General features: G+C 38.4%; 1 protein-coding gene across 1 annotated transcript in view; it reads left to right on the top strand.

Annotated features, from left to right (window-relative positions):
• LOC124545274 (X-linked retinitis pigmentosa GTPase regulator-like) overlaps positions 1 to 16265 on the top strand; it is a 340423-nt gene that overhangs the window by 220182 nt on the left and 103976 nt on the right. The window contains exon 11 of the mRNA XM_047124156.1: positions 14979 to 15131. Coding sequence (XP_046980112.1) covers positions 14979 to 15131 — 153 coding nt within the window. The remainder of the gene's footprint in view (positions 1 to 14978; positions 15132 to 16265) is intronic.

Below are 16265 nucleotides of genomic sequence, written 5' to 3'. Positions count from 1 at the left end.
TGTTTGGGCCTTTGGCGCAGCTTGTGCTGCGACGCCGGCCCATGTCTTCCCTGGTTGTTTCCTGAGCCTTTCGTTTTCCCTTTCCAGCTCCTCAATTCTCCCTTCTAACTTTGCATTGGCAATCGCCCATGCCGCCAGTTCATTTTTAATTGCCTGCACTGCGGCCTGACTAATTTTCCCATTCTTAATATTTTGATCTAACAACTGTGTAATCCTCATATGTCTTTCTAGATTGCTTTCTTCCGTGGTCTGACCCAGGCCATCCTGCGGCGAGGGATCAGATAGCATCGAAGCCCTTATGGGCGCACTTAAGTTGCTTGTCTCTTCAGTAGCCATCATTGTTAGACAAGCGAAAAAAGGGTTGGAAGCCCGTCTCTTACCCCGGACCGGCTTCTCTGGCATGGGGGAGGACTAAAATGCAGCTCGCCCACCAACCTCGTCCCCAGGTCAAGGGCATCCCTGAGCTGCCGAGTTCAGTACACCGTTGCCAGCGTCCTGGTCCCCTTCAGTGGCCTCTTCACCGACGATTTCTCCCAGTGTTTATCGGCAAGTGCACCCCGCACTCCGGAGAAGCGGATGCACTTCTCGTCCTTCGCCACCTACTAGCCCGAGCTCCCACCTTGCAGGCCAGGGACCCGCTCCTACTCAGGTGGCGGGCCGGTCACCCAGTCGTTCGGCGGTCTGGACCCAGCTAACCTGGCCCAGGCGATGTCACCACCCCCTGGGTTTGGCAGAACACGCCCCGGTTACCCACGGGCGCGGCGAAGCGCACTTGCCGACTCGCGTCGAGGTCCCACACCGACAAAAGAGGTCGCCGGCATGCAGAGCATCAGCTGGTGTTGTGCCCTGCGGAAAGTGAAGGACAGATGAATGGTCCTTCAGACACAGCTCCCCCTGTGCCATGCACCCTTCGCTTTCGCCTTGGGTTGGGGGCGTTTAACGTCCTACCGTGACGGGAGTTTAACGTCCTTCCTTGACACAACAACAACCCTCACCGTTCCACAGCCCGGAGGTGTTATGAGAGTGATGATGTGATATAATGATGGTATGGCCCGGGTCTTATGTTGTGGAGTTTGACATCATCGAGACGGTGCGGCACTCAAACCCGAGTTACGTTCCCCGGAGGGCCTCCACACGTACTGGGGGATCATGGCCGACCATGTCTCACCCACCGCTTTTGATAATTCACGGTGGGCCAGTGCGGTTCAGTGAGGATTGCACCCAGTTAAGGGCTAGCCTTTTAACGTCATGCATGGACGGCCCTTCCCGTGTTAGCTTCACCCCATCTATGGGGGTTACTGAGCGTCGGGGCCACGTCAAGGCCACGGGATAGGACATTACGGTCCCCGCCCCACTCAGGTTCCTCTGAGCCACAGAGCACTTCAGAAATTCTGAAGGTTTCCGGGAATCAGAGGGTCTCCTGGCGGTTTTAACCCAGTTTCGGAAGGCAACACACCTTCCCCAGGTGGCGCCACGCAGACCACTTTCATAGATTGTCCATCTTTGCCTTACGTATGACATAATTGGTCAAAGCCGACGGATGGTATCGGACACTAGAATTTATTTGTTTGCTGATTTTGCGGTGAATTTCATTTTGTGATTGTGAGCCGAATAGAGACGAATCCAAATTCATTTAGACTTTACATGAGATAGACACATCACGTTATTACAAAAAGTCGTTTAGCCCATCAGGGAAAATTGAAATCTGTGCACTCGATTTGAAACACATTACACACTAGCGTGTGATTGAGCTTTCCATTAAATCGCGTATAATAATAAATTTTAAACATACTTGGACTTGTGCACGAAGTTTGAAATTACTTTTCGAGACGAATACTGATTTTTGATAAAAACAAACCGAAAATTTATTCAAAATATTGACGTTCTGTTTTAACTTTTAAATATAACCCTGGGGTCCAGTGGACCCCACCCTTTCCTTTTTAAGTTATTTATCTTTGAAAACAGAAGGTAGGGATATTTCACTCCTATGTACATTCTGTTGGCATCCATGTGATGATTTTGCACTATAGCCCGCCAGCTGTCAGTCTGCTCCTGGCTGCCTGCAGAGCAAACAACCTGCTGTGGGGTCTGCTGGGCCCCAGTGTTATATTAACATGTGCATTTTTTAAGTTATAAGTTTTTGTTTACATTTGAGTTTCATCAGTTTGTACTAACAAAATGGCAGAAAATTCACGTGATAGGCCAGACTTAATTCTAGCTTTGTTAGAAGCAAGTGAGGAAGAAGATTCAGAAAGCCTATTTGGTGATGATACTGATTCTGATCCAGATGTTCTTGAAGATGATTTAGATGATGAACTGGTCGCTAGTGAACCTAACGATGTGCTGAACAGTGGTAAGCCTCGTGAAATAGAAAATGAAGATTGTCAAGAAGATGGTAGCAGTGAAAATGAGGAACACCAATGAAATAGACCTCTGATTCGGGGGAGGAACAAAAATACGCCATATATTTGGTCCACCAAAGAGCCAGTACGCCATGGAAGAGTTGCAGAAAGAAACCTGGTAATGCATTTACCTGGTCCTAAGGGAGCTGCTGAAGAGGTAGGAACACCTGAAAATGCTTGGAAGCTTCTAATTGATGATGCGATGCTAGAAGAGATAGCTATGTGAACTAACGAAGAAATAGACAGACAAGTATGTAACATTGTAAGGCATTCGTATCAGCGGAATACATGTAAAAACGAAATGATTGCGTACATAGGGCTTTTGTACTTAGCTGGTGTGCACAAACATTCAAAAAGGAATTGATAAGAAGTTTGGTCAACTGAGTTAGGGTTTTCTATTTACAGAGCTACTATGTCCTTACCTCGATTTCGCTTTATAAGTACTTGCTTGCGCTTTGATGACAAAGCCACTAGGCAAGAGAGAATAAGAGATGATCGTTTGGCTGCGATACGATTTTTGTGGGACACTGTCATGCTTATTACACACCATTTCAGCAATGCACCAATGATGAACAACTTCTAGGCTTTCGTGGTCGATGTGGATTCAGGGTATACATGAAATCAAAACCAGGCAGGTATGGTTTGAAAGTAGTTATGCTGAACGATTGTAAGTCCAGTTACATGTTAAATGCAATTTCCTACATTGGAAAAGTAAAAACCCTGAACAGTGATCCTGTACCCAAGTATTATTTGAGGAAGCTATCTGAGCCAATTTATGGGACAAATGGTAACATTACAACAGACAACTGGTTCACGTTCGTCCCGTTGTTCAACAAAAAGCTTGTCGACCACAAACTAACAATGGTTGGAACAATGAGGGCTAACAAAACTGAGATACCTGCAAAATTTTTGCAATCTAAACCTGCAGGAGAATTGTTATTTGCTTTCGATCATAATACCTTAGTTTCCTATAGCCCCAAAGAAAAGAAAAATGTTATTTTGCTCTCGACAATGCATCACAGTGCAAATGTAGATGCGGAGACCAAGAAACCCAAAATAGTTCTTATCTATAACTCAACGAAAGGAGGAACTGATATTTTTGACAAATTGTGCCATGGTTACAGTGTCAGCCGGTGAACGAAACATGGCCAGTAAGATTCTTTTTCGGGATGTTGGGTCAATGTGGCGTCAACTCTATGGTTTTGTACCTTTTGAATGCAAAAAATCCTAAACTCAGCTGAAGGAAGTATTTGCAGATGTTGGCAAAGAACTTGATAAAATCATGGCTCTGTGAACGACTGGAAATTCCAACAAGTGGAATCAAACTTGCTATTCGAGAAATACTGAAGATTGAAGATTCCAGCAAAACGTCAAGTTGCAAATGATGGCGAGTCACCTAGAAAACAACGCTGCTCTTTCTGCCCTCGAGCAAGAGATCGGAAAACAAAACTCCTCTGTTCATCATGTTGATCTGCTATGTGTGAGGAACATTGTGCAATGGTTTGCAGAGATTATACAGAATAGAAAAAGGACATAAACCACTTCAAGGCAAATAATCAATTTTTCTTACATTTTTCACTTAATGGTTAATTAATTTTGTTAGAATTCAATGATCTAAAATTTATTTAACATTATGTGAAATAAATGTAGTTTATAGTGTGTAAATAAAAGTCTTGGTAACAGATTTAATTACTTTTCAATTTATACCTATTTTATAAGAGCCTATAACTATGAAGTAAGAGGATTTGCGTAATTTTCGTAGTAAGAAGTGTCTTTTTTTGTGTGGTATTATAAGAAAATCTTTAAATGCTTTCACTTTTCCAAAAACACTAAATTATTCTACATTTTGTGTACTTTTTGAAAACATTAGTAGATTCAGTCCAGTTTTTAAAATTTCAAATTTTATTTATTTTGTTGGAAATCAATACGTTCTAGTAAATAAGAATGTAACATCTTTTGAAAATTGCTACTCAAATTCGATAAGACAAGTTTTCCAACCAAAAATTGTTTCAGCACGATTAAATGTACATGAGAAATATGTAAACAAAATATTTTCAAAAAAGTATGGTAATATAAGAAGAAATACATTGAGGTCAATGAGACCCCAAGGTTATATTTGTGTATATTCTAATAAGTGTTATATTTAAAGGTTAATTAGGACACATATCACCTTGATGATCACATTGCTTAGCAACACTGTAATGCAAATCAATTCATTCATTAGAACGATTTGCGACGTAATAAGTCCCATTACACATACAAACTGTTACACGGAATTTGCTGATCAAATGAGAGTACAAGAGTGTTCTTTTCCAGAAATTCCAATAAACCAGCGGTTTCAAAAGTTAAATTACCAGCTGTTGTGTAACTTCATTGATATTGCATTTCACTGACGAACACTCTTCTTATTGATAAATGAACATTAATTGCAAGTAGATTTTGAATACTCACCAACACTGCCAAGCAGCAGTTAACATCACAACCAGTAATAAATGCCAATATAATTGAATGGGCATTACTTCATTAGAACAGAGCAATCAGCTTCCAATTCTAGGATAAACTGTACCAGGTGGAATTGTTAAAATCTTGTGGAAGTGTAATAATGTTGATCTGAACACTTCTATCATACATTATTATTTCACATTAACTGGACAGATTATCAGTTGGAAATGAATTCACCCACAACAGATTGTCCCATGCCACTACTAAACTTTTATCGTGATTCTTCACAAGAGATCTCAAGAAGCCGGGATCAAGAAACAAGAAAAGAACAGACATCGGTATAGTAGCACTTTTGCAAGATCTTTATGGAGATTTGGAAACGCTATCTGAGGAAAGTGATGTAGAGATCCTAGATAGTTTTAATGTAAAAAGATTTGTTATTAAAACCTTGCAGTTCTATCTGTTACATCACCATATGCACAGGGGCACTTTCAACTGAAACAACAAACGGTCTCTCAGAAACAGCACCGAAACAGATGTAAGATTGATGCTGTCCTCAAAATCTTTATGAAACTATCCTTATAATCGTTTCAAGGCCACAATGAATTGTTCAAACCTTGTGATTTCTTCAACAACAGTGATTGTAGGGGAAGTGGACTGTCTTTGTCAGACTGTGTCCCTTCTACAACACGATTCTCTTTTTAAATGCATCCCCATCAAAATCAGAAAGAAGTTAACTTTGCAATGTCTTATTGTGGGGGCAGTGTGCAGTCAAGTCCACTTAAAATGCAGTCTGAAGTCCATTCTTGATTTTCTAATTTTCATTGCTGCACTCCTTTTCCCTTCATAAATTCAACAATAGAGAGATTTAAGTTCAAAATAGTTTCAGGCATGCCCCTTGACTTAGCCAACATACTTTGCCATAATATATGAATTCTGTATACCCTTCATTCATTTACACTGAAAACGGTTGCAACTGACAGTAGGAATAATTGACTATTGTCAATTAACTCTTTAAATTCTTTTGCATGGTATTCTAATGTCATTTCATAGCAAATATTCAGTACCTCTCATCATGCGAAGGTTAAAAAGCACTGACTGCATGGTTCTGCCAAACACAGAGAGCCAACCAGAAAGTGTCGCACCGCAATGCTAAATGAAATGTCGCATTGTTACAGGTATTTCCAAGAAGGACCGAACAAAGCCAAATGACATGCTGGGCCTTGCCCCATCTGCAGCCTGCACGTGTTGCTCGCGTAAAGTTTGACACCCCATGGCTGGCCTTGTTGTAGAGCCTTAAATTTGACGTTTGTACATAGAGTGGTATTGTAGTGTAGTAGTTAGCTAATGAGTGTCATGTGCAGAAGGTTGTGGGTTTGAATCTGGTCAGGTGCTTCACAATTTTTTTATTTTTAAATAGTTATTGAAGTTACTTTTGTCATTATTTTTACTCAGTTAATTGGCTTAAGTGTTAAAGAAACCTTTGCCATGCCATTTTAATCTGTTGACTTTTACATTTACTCTTATTTTTTCTCCCTGTCTTTTTTACTCTTTTTGCATGTTATTTCAATTTTTTTTTTTTTTTTTTTTTTTATTTATTTTGATTTAATTTCTTCCGTTTGATCCTCTTTTATTTTTGGCATTGTTGTTATGTCCATTTCTATTTCTGATTTTGTGTATTTTCTTATAATCCCTTATTTCATTTAAATCTACATCTGCATTAATTTTGACCGTGGTGCAACAGCAATGTGTTTTAAATGTTAGTACGTCAATTACCATCCAAAAAAATGTACATCTTGTACCTAATGAAAAATACATTTTGACAGCCAATGTAAATATATTATTTTGTCTTTTGTTTTTCAACCATTATATCAGCATTTTCAAACATTTAAATATTGTGATAATAAATAAAAATAATTAAAATCACACACCAAAGATTACAAATGAAAACAGAATGACAGGAAGAGAAAATAGAGCAAACCAAAATGTTAAAATTAATTAATGAATTGTATAAAAATAAGGATCAGAATAATTTTGATAACTATTTAAAAATAAAAAAGTTTGAAGCACCTTATGAGATTTGAAGCCTCAAACTTCTGCACATCATCCTTGTATGCTAACCAACATGCTATAACACTACTAAGTGAATAGCTGTCAATTGTAAGGCACTAGAACATCAAACAAAATTACAAAATATTTTTTTTCATTGAATTCTTGCAAACAACAGCCCTCCAAGGGGAATGCCTGCAGGCTGTTATACTTGGGACCCTAACATACACGCAATTTCACTGTCCACATAAAAGAGTCTTTAAATAGTAAAATGTCACCAGTAGGAATATTCTGTGACTTACCCAAAGTATTTGATTGTGTGAACCATAACACTATATTAGAGAAATTACAATTCTATGGTATAAATGGAATAGCATATGAGTGGTTTAAGTCATATCTACAGAACAGGAAGCAAAAAGTCTCTATATATGCTTCAAGTGATTCAAAGGAGTTTGCCACTTCATCTAACTGGGGTGAAATTACATTAGGTGTTCCACAAGGTTCGATCATGGGTCCCCTCCTGTTCTTTATATATGTGAATGACCTCCCTTCTTACGTGAAACAAGATGCTGAACTGACATTGTTTGCTGATGATACAAGCATAATTATTAATCCAGTAAAAGAAAGTCTGATAGAAAATGATACAAATAGGGTCTTTGGAAAAGTTATTAATTGGTTTTCTGCGAATGGGCTTGCTCTGAACTTGCTTCTGGGGCAACTCAACACTTAGGCAAAAGGTATTCACTGCTCAAAAGAAAGTAGTTAGAATAATGTGTGGAGTTCATAGTCGCACACCTTGTAGGAATCTGTTTAAAAGGTTAGGAATTCTTACAACTGCTTCACAGTACTCAGTAATGAAATTTTTTCTCAACAACATGGACCAGTTTAAAATCAACAGCGACATTCATGATTACAATACCAGAAAAAAGAAAGACCTACACTATCCTTTACTTAACCTATCTTTGGCATAGAAAGGGGTAAAATGTGCTGCTGTAAAACGTTTTGATAAATTACCAGATGAATTAAATGTCTGACAGACAGCAGTAATAATTTCAAGAACAAATTGAAATCATACCTCCTTGACAACTCCTTCTATACCATAAATGAATTCTTGAATATGAGTAAATAATTCTGGAGATATAATATGTGCATTTTGTGCCATTTGAGGTAATGGGATAGATAATAGAAATATTTAGGTATAACACTGTAATGTGTGGGAAAAAAAACTTGTTTCCTGTGCACATTTCTTGTGCATTTGACACGTTCCGCATCATAACAGTTTTTGCGTACTATTGATCAATGGAACATGTAATTAACAAACTAACAAGAATGGAAATTACATGGGGTCTGGCAATACCCTCACCATGCCATCTGAGGTGTAACCAAGCGACCATTGAAAAGTCAGAATTGGAATGCCAAACGAAAAGCCCTATGTTTCGCCCACATACAGGTTTTTATTCATTTTCTTACTCAGGTCGTTTTTGGAATATTGAAGCCACTAGAGATAGTGGTCATGTGTACATGAGGTGTGCCTGTGTGTGTCAATGTGTGTGTTTTTTCCTTTCTTTTCTGAAGAAAGCTTTGGCCAGAAGCTTAGGGTGTAACAGTCTTTTCATTGTGCCTATCTGCAACACAATGTATCATCTTTATGGTGAGTAACAATCTGTCCTGTACAAAATTGTTGATATTCCAAACTCAACTTTCCATTGTTTGGTACTAAAATCGACTTTACAAAGAGACAGATTAACATTAACACAGTTCCAGCCGCTGTCAGACTATAAAGAGCTTTTAGCAATTATAATTTTACATATTATTGTTAGAATGTATGCATAATTACACTTACAATGAAAGGAAATGATCCTATGGCATTTGTTGATGGGGATCCACCCTGGGGTGGTTCGGCTGCGTAGGGCAAGTCTTTTAATTTGACACCACTTTGGCGACTTCCACACTGATGATGATGAAATGATGATCAGGACAGCATGACACCCAATTCCCAAGTGTATAAAATCTCCAACCCAGCCAGGAATCGAACACAGATCCCATGCCTGGCAGTCAGCTGTGCTGACCACTCAACTGTGGAGGTGGACAAACTTACAAGTTACGAATGTTCAAAATCCAAGTGACAATTTTAGTTTGACCAAATGCAGTAACATGTTTTACATAAATAGAATTTTGATAGAAATAATATCTCATTGTGAAAATTAATAACAAGTGTTTTTCAAATATTCAATCCAGAATAATTCTAATTTACATTTTAGTTACATAATGATTTTTGATACTAATACACACAGTGGATCATGGACAAATACTGAACACGTAATTACAGATAGATACTTCATGAATACAATTTATAAGTTTCTAAGCTGGTTACATAGTATCATGTTGTCTTCTAGAATGTTCTACTAACTAGTTTTACACAAAATAATAACAACTTGACATCCAACAGTACATTTTTTAAGTAAATTCAAAAGTTTCAAACTGACAAGACTTGGAAATTATGAATGACAAAAGTTAACAGAGGTTACTAAACACTTCCTTATTCACGATCTATGTATCAGTTTCTACAGTACAAATAAAAGTCGGATGTTGTATTACAATCCATTCATCATAAGAATAATCCTGATGTAAACATTGCACTATGTATTCTTCCGCGTTTGCTGGAATCTCATTGGATTTCCGTTTCATGTGGGACTGCAACCAAGCAGTCTCGACTTACTGTTGAGTACAATTATAAGAGTATGTTTTGTGCTGTGCGTTACGCGCACATCGACTTAGGGATAATATCAGACAACAAATTTACCAGCGCATTTAACTTGGATAGCACTGGCAGGTCAGCTGGTACAGTTAGTCTGCAGTGAATGGCCAGCTGCAGTTCACATGTAAAAAGAGACAAGCAGAGGATCAATATAGCCTCAAATGTCATATCATTTTAAGCAGATTGAAATAATACATTGCAAATCTCCCACAATATGCCCCTTAGACGACTAGATGAAAACCTCAACATGTTATCATTTTTAGCTAATGTACTATTATAATTAAAAACAAGAATGATGAAAATTCCAGACTTAACTGCAGAGTAATTTTTCTGCATAAACTGTGTATAATGTAAGAGAGTATTGAAGTATTTCACCATATAGTTAAATATTGAAGCCACTGAATGTATTACTTACGTACAGTCAGTCATCTGGTAATCTCTTAGCTCCTTCCTTATCCGAATCCGAGAAATGAATTTCAGTTCTGGGAGTGTCACCTGCTACGTTGATAACGAGCCTATCATCAACAGAATCCTCAAAGCCAACCACACGCATCATTTTCTCTTCTTCTTTTATGGCAAGCCGTGCTATATCCTACCAGCATTCTGGAGAGCCGTTTGGGAAAGCTGCGTGCATTAGTTCCAGTATGTCTGGCAGCTTAACAGTCTTGTTACTTCTCGGGCCAAATGCTGCAGCTTGGCTTCAGATCAGTACTGTTGGGTTCATATTGTAATGGTACAGTAGCAAATGTAAAAATGCAGCATTTGTATGATGTGCTTGATGCTGTGAAAATGGTTGTTTTTCATGTTTCTACAATACTTATCTACCTCTGTGGTATAAAATGATGGACATGGTCCAAATAAAGAGGGTTTGGTTTTTCATTTTTGCCTTGAAACATTAAATTGTTAAGTTTTCTTAATTTAAACAACTATTTTGAGCAGTCTTTCATAAAACATCGACAATTAAGATTTTTGAAATGGAAACAAATTTTGCACCCAATATATAATTAGAAACAAGAAGATGTACATCATTCATAAGAAATGACGACGAGTTTTATAATTACGAGATGTTGGTACTTCAAATTGAACAAGGAAAAAAAAAATATTGGTGAGTTTGAACCAATGCATGAATAATCACAATCAGTTCTCATCCTATTATGCTACCGACTGCGCTACATGTTCAATGTGAGTTTATTTATCTATAGAACACTAGGAAAACTTCAGAGCCAATTATCTCCATAAATTTATGAAAAACATTACGGACAGCCTATTTCTCGGCACTGTTTAATCGTGTTTCACTTTGGATTTTTATACTGCGCATTGACAGCGCGACAATCAGAGCACAATGCTGCAGAGGCTGTGACTGTACACGATTTTTGAAATAAAAACTACCTAGCTAAAGTGTGATTAAGAAAAACGTTGATGGCTGTTAATACATTTTAATATCTTCAAGTTTAATTTAACGTAACTTAGTAATAAGATATCTAATACATAAGTAGGACCTACTTCCAAGAGCGTAACAACACCAGTACACCTGTGCTACGGCTACTGACCAATCATCAGATTTATTCTTATGATGAACGGATTATAATCCATACCTTTATATTGTCATGTGCTTATAATGTTTAATTGCTTATTGTTGTATGCTTAACTGTGTAGTGCATTATCTTGTAATTGCTGCTACATAATTATTTATCATTATTATCATTAGTTAATTATGCAGTGTCTGTATCTTTTATCTAGTGACATTTGCCTAAGTTTTTTAACTTTTTATGACACCAGTTGCATATAAAGATGCTCAAAGGTGAATAAAGCATTTCTATTTGTATGGGGCCTAGCATACTTCATATTGCAAATTTACTTTTTAAAAAGATGGTGCCTTTCAGAAATGATTATGTGCTAATAAACACAACCAGAACATTACATTTAACTGGAAAATATCTGAGGGTGAATAATTAACCCAACTGAAACAGTACCTATGTGGGAAGTTAACCCACCTTTTGTGTCCAAGATTCCCGTTTACAGTGCTGCACTTTCAGCTTGAATACTTTAATCGTAAGTCATTGTAACAGTTGCAATGATTATAGATTTAAGTTTTTTTCTCATATAACACTTCACTGCAAATACAAAACTGACAGAGTATTGTTGATTGAACTTATGTGGAAAGACAACACGATAGAACACACTATGTTAGATTCCATTCAAGTTATTTTCCACCCCAATACCAATAGCTTGCATTTCAAACATGTGCAGCTGCTGGAAATGCAATATTCAAGTCTACATAAATGGACGACTGACAGTCAAAATAATCTGACTATGACATGTTACCTCCAGAGGAGTAAACTTGAAGTTACAGCACTTACTATGAATGTCAGGAAGGTAAAAGTTTACTTTTACTTTCTTGTTCATTGACAAAATATTTACAATAATAGTTATTACCATAGAAGTATTCAGGTTATAAATGTAATACTGAGAAGGTTGAGATATTTTGCATATATTTTTTGTTGCTGATGATTATTTGAGATTTTCATTTTGAAACTAGTACCTTACCTCAGCAATACACAAGGTACTTCCACTCACCTATTTAATAGAAATACCTAAATATATCTTAGTGACTTATTTATAACCACCAGCCCAATGGGCCAAAATGTTGCACATCCTATTGATTAAAACGTCAAATCAGAACTGTTAGCCCTTTGACTGCTGTAGAGGAATGAAGTCGTCCTTCTCCACTGTTCCCCACAAACTGTTGATAAGTTTAAGGGCAGCCTCTGGGATTTCCTGCAGCACTAATGATGAGTGTAAGCATCCCTTGCCGCAATATATTACAGTGGACAAAATTAAGTGCACTGAGTCACAGTTACTTCCATCATCTAGAGATGTTAACATACATAACCATGTTTCCACAGTTTTCCAGTAACTGTTTAAAAGTTTCACCTGCATAGTTCAAGTGTGCATCTACGTTTACTGCTGTGGTCCCTCACTGCAGATTTTGACTTCACTTTGCGTATTTTCGTCGGTATTAACTTCCAGTTCTTATGTTCTATGAGAGGAATGTCACGTCACTGTGATTGTACAGATAGAGAAATTCTGACATACTCACTTGGAGTTGTGAGTGTGACTTATCTGATGTCAGTAGCAGTGATGAATCTTCGATGGAAACTTTAAGTAGTAGTCCTTAGTCCTTTGCATCAAGTATTACTACACATTGGTTTGATGCTTCTACAAGAGGTACAGTCTGCAGTTATTTGAAATCTGAGAAATCATAAAGTGATAGTAAATGCTTCAGGAAAAAAAGCACATCTCAGTAACACTTTTGACTGGAATCAGGCTGATTTCCAATCATTAAAGTATGCATTTGTTGTCTCAGCTTCAGTACACAAATGTCAGCTGGCTAATGACTCAAGCATTCTGCCATTTTAATGATATTTCTGTCTGTTGCAGTTTATAGAAGACAAAACAAATTGATTTTACTTTTGTGCCAGGGCCAGTACTCCAGAATCTGTGCATTCTTGATTTTCAAAGTAGAAAGATACTGAATTTGAGGAATATTATTGTTTTGTTCCCATTTGTCTTTTAATGACTCAAGTTAAAAAGTTGAAAATAAGTGACTATTGGCCAAGATATACACATTTAAGCACTCCAGCTTGAATGAATTGTATCCCAAGAAAGTTTTATTTTACTTTTGAGAATACAACACATTAGTGACAACTCTGTGAGTACTGGAAGCAACAGTTTGTTTAAAATTTGGAATATTGTCAATACAGTTGGTACAAAGAAACCCAAAAGTGCCCCACTTGTGACAAGATACTTTCCGGGACTGGATCAGACTCTGAATGTGGCTCTCCAGCAGGGATACGACTTCCTCAAATCCTGCCCTGAAATGAGATCCATCCTTCATGAAATCCTCCCCACTCCACCAAGAGTGTCTTTCCGCCGTCCACCTAACCTTCGTAACCTCTTGGTTAATCCCTATGAAATCCCCAAACCACCTTCCCTACACTCTGGCTCCTACCCTTGTAACTGCCCCCGGTGTAAAACCTGTCCCATGCACCCTCCCACCACCACCTACTCCAGTCCTGTAACCCGGAAGGTGTACACGATCAAAGGCAGAGCCACGTGTGAAAGCACCCACGTGATTTTTTACCAACTGACCTGCCTACACTGTGATGCATTCTATGTGGGAATGACCAGCAACAAACTGTCCATTCGCATGAATGGACACAGGCAGACAGTGTTTGTTGGTAATGAGGATCACCCTGTGGCTAAACATGCCTTGGTGCACGGCCAGCACATCTTGGCACGGTGTTACACCGTCTGGGTTATCTGGATACTTCCCACCAACACCAACCTATCAGAACTCCGGGGATGGGAACTTGCCCTTCAGTATATCCTCTCTTCCCGTTACCCACTAGGCCTCAACCTCCGCTAATTTCAAGTTGCCGCCACTCATATCTCACCTGTCATTCAACAACATCTTTGCCTCTGTACTTCCGCCTCGACTGACATCTCTGCCCAAACTCTTTGCCTTTACAAATGTCTACATGTGTCTATATATGTGTGGATGGATATGTGTGTATGTGTGCGAGTGTATACCTGTCCTTTTTTCCCCCTAAGGTAAGTCTTTCCGCTCCCGGATTGGAATGACTCCTTACCCTCTCCCTTAAAACCCACATCCTTTCATCTTTCCCTCTCCTTCCCTCTTTCCTGATGAAGCAACCGTGGGTTGCGAAAGCTTGAATTTTGTGTGTGTGTTTGTGTTTATTTGTGTGTCTATCAACATACCAACGCTTTCGTTTGGTAAGTTACATCATCTTTGTTTTTAGATATATATATATTTCCCACGTGGAATGTTTCCCTCTATTATATTCATATATAAAGTAATCTAGATGTGATTCCCATAGTTGTCAATGTGAGTAGGTTAGCAGTAGCCACGAAATTTGATGTAATTCTCATTCAAGATGTGATTTACAGATAATGATTTGTGAATGCATGTACGGAGTGAGTGAACTGCTTTCCAATAGGTGCTATATGATCACAAGTTTTTTCTGTGTTTGTATGTATTGTTATTTTGCAGGTTCTTTTATTTATACCTGATTGATACAAACTATTTTAGTGCCACTACTGTTTCCTTAATCTAATAGCTGGAACTGCTATATACTTAACAAATATAGTATTAAAATGCCAAAACTATGCCACTGGTAGGACCTTTTCCACACTTGTATAGTGTTGGCTTTTTTTTTTTTTTTTTTTTTTTAAATGGGGAGCCTAAAGTAAAGTTGTTGGTAAAATTAGACATAAATCATATCATTTTAATTGTGTTTTTGCAGGAAGACAGCACAGTGACACAGCCGTTGAGACAGAACCAGAACCAGAAACTTGCACCTATCCTGAGGTCCAGTGGTTCATGTGAGAGTGCAAGTGATAATGGCAGTGAGAGCAGTAGTGACAGCCACAAAAATGAGGAGCAGTCAGGAAACCTGGTAAGAAAAGAATTTTTCTTAAGTCAAATACAGATATAAACATTTTTCCACCTAACAAATGGCAGCCAACAAAGACAATAGCGGAAATGCTGTGACACCAATGTTCACAGTCTGGCATGAGAAATAATATGCTTCAAAGGAATAAACTCAGTTGAAACCTCGACAAAATGGGACTATATGGGACAGAAAAGATCTTTGCCAGCAGTGGGCAAGAGTGTCACCAAAGAACAATAATAATAGAGTAGAGAGGTGAGAAGGTAACAGGTGAGAGAAAAATGGACAGTGAAAGAGAAGAGGGTTAGTAGAAGAAAGTGAGGAAGAAAATATGTGAAACTTCCTGGCAGATTAAAACTGTGTGCCCGACCGAGACTCGAACTCGGGACCTTTGCCTTTCGCGGGCAAGTACTCTACCATCTGAGCCACCGCTCAGATGGTAGAGCACTTGCCCGCGAAAGGCAAAGGTCCCGAGTTCAAGTCTCAGTCGGGCACACAGTTTTAATCTGTCAGGAAGTTTCATATCAGCGCACACTCCGCAACAGAGTGAAAATCTCATTCTGAAAATATGTGAAACTGTGAATTTTGACCATCTGGCTGTAAATAAATGCCACCAGAGTGAAGACTGGTGGGAGGAATGAGTGATGTGGAATTTGGGTTTTCCACATCCTTGGAGGTTACAAAGCAGGTATTCCTGTTCTCTTTCAAAGAGTGTAGTCATTTTGTGATGGTACTCACCTGGTTTGAACCTCATCTTCTTCTTCTCACCAGTGCATAAGTTTGTTATCCCGTAACTGAAAACGTTTTAGGTATTGAACAATGTTATACAATAATGGACACCCCACCTCCAGTTTTTTTCATCTTGATCCCATATTTACTATAAATTCACCTGTTGGACAGTGAGCAGTTTTCTTACACTCGTATTCACATGTCTAGAGAACCAGGCTAGACTCAGTAATCGGTGACAGTTTCAGTAGCAATATCTTGTCATAAACCTCATTCCACAAATCACAGTTGATACGAACAGCAAATTGAGTACCGTTCTATAGGAAATTGGTAAACATTGTTTATACCGGCATCAATCAAAGTGGTTCACACAGGTAGGTCATTAACACATGTTGACAACAAAAGTATATGCAG

Source organism: Schistocerca americana, chromosome 8 (assembly GCF_021461395.2).
Source record: "Schistocerca americana isolate TAMUIC-IGC-003095 chromosome 8, iqSchAmer2.1, whole genome shotgun sequence".
Taxonomy (NCBI): Eukaryota; Metazoa; Arthropoda; class Insecta; order Orthoptera; family Acrididae; genus Schistocerca; species Schistocerca americana.
This window is presented reverse-complemented; position numbering and strand designations above follow the sequence as displayed.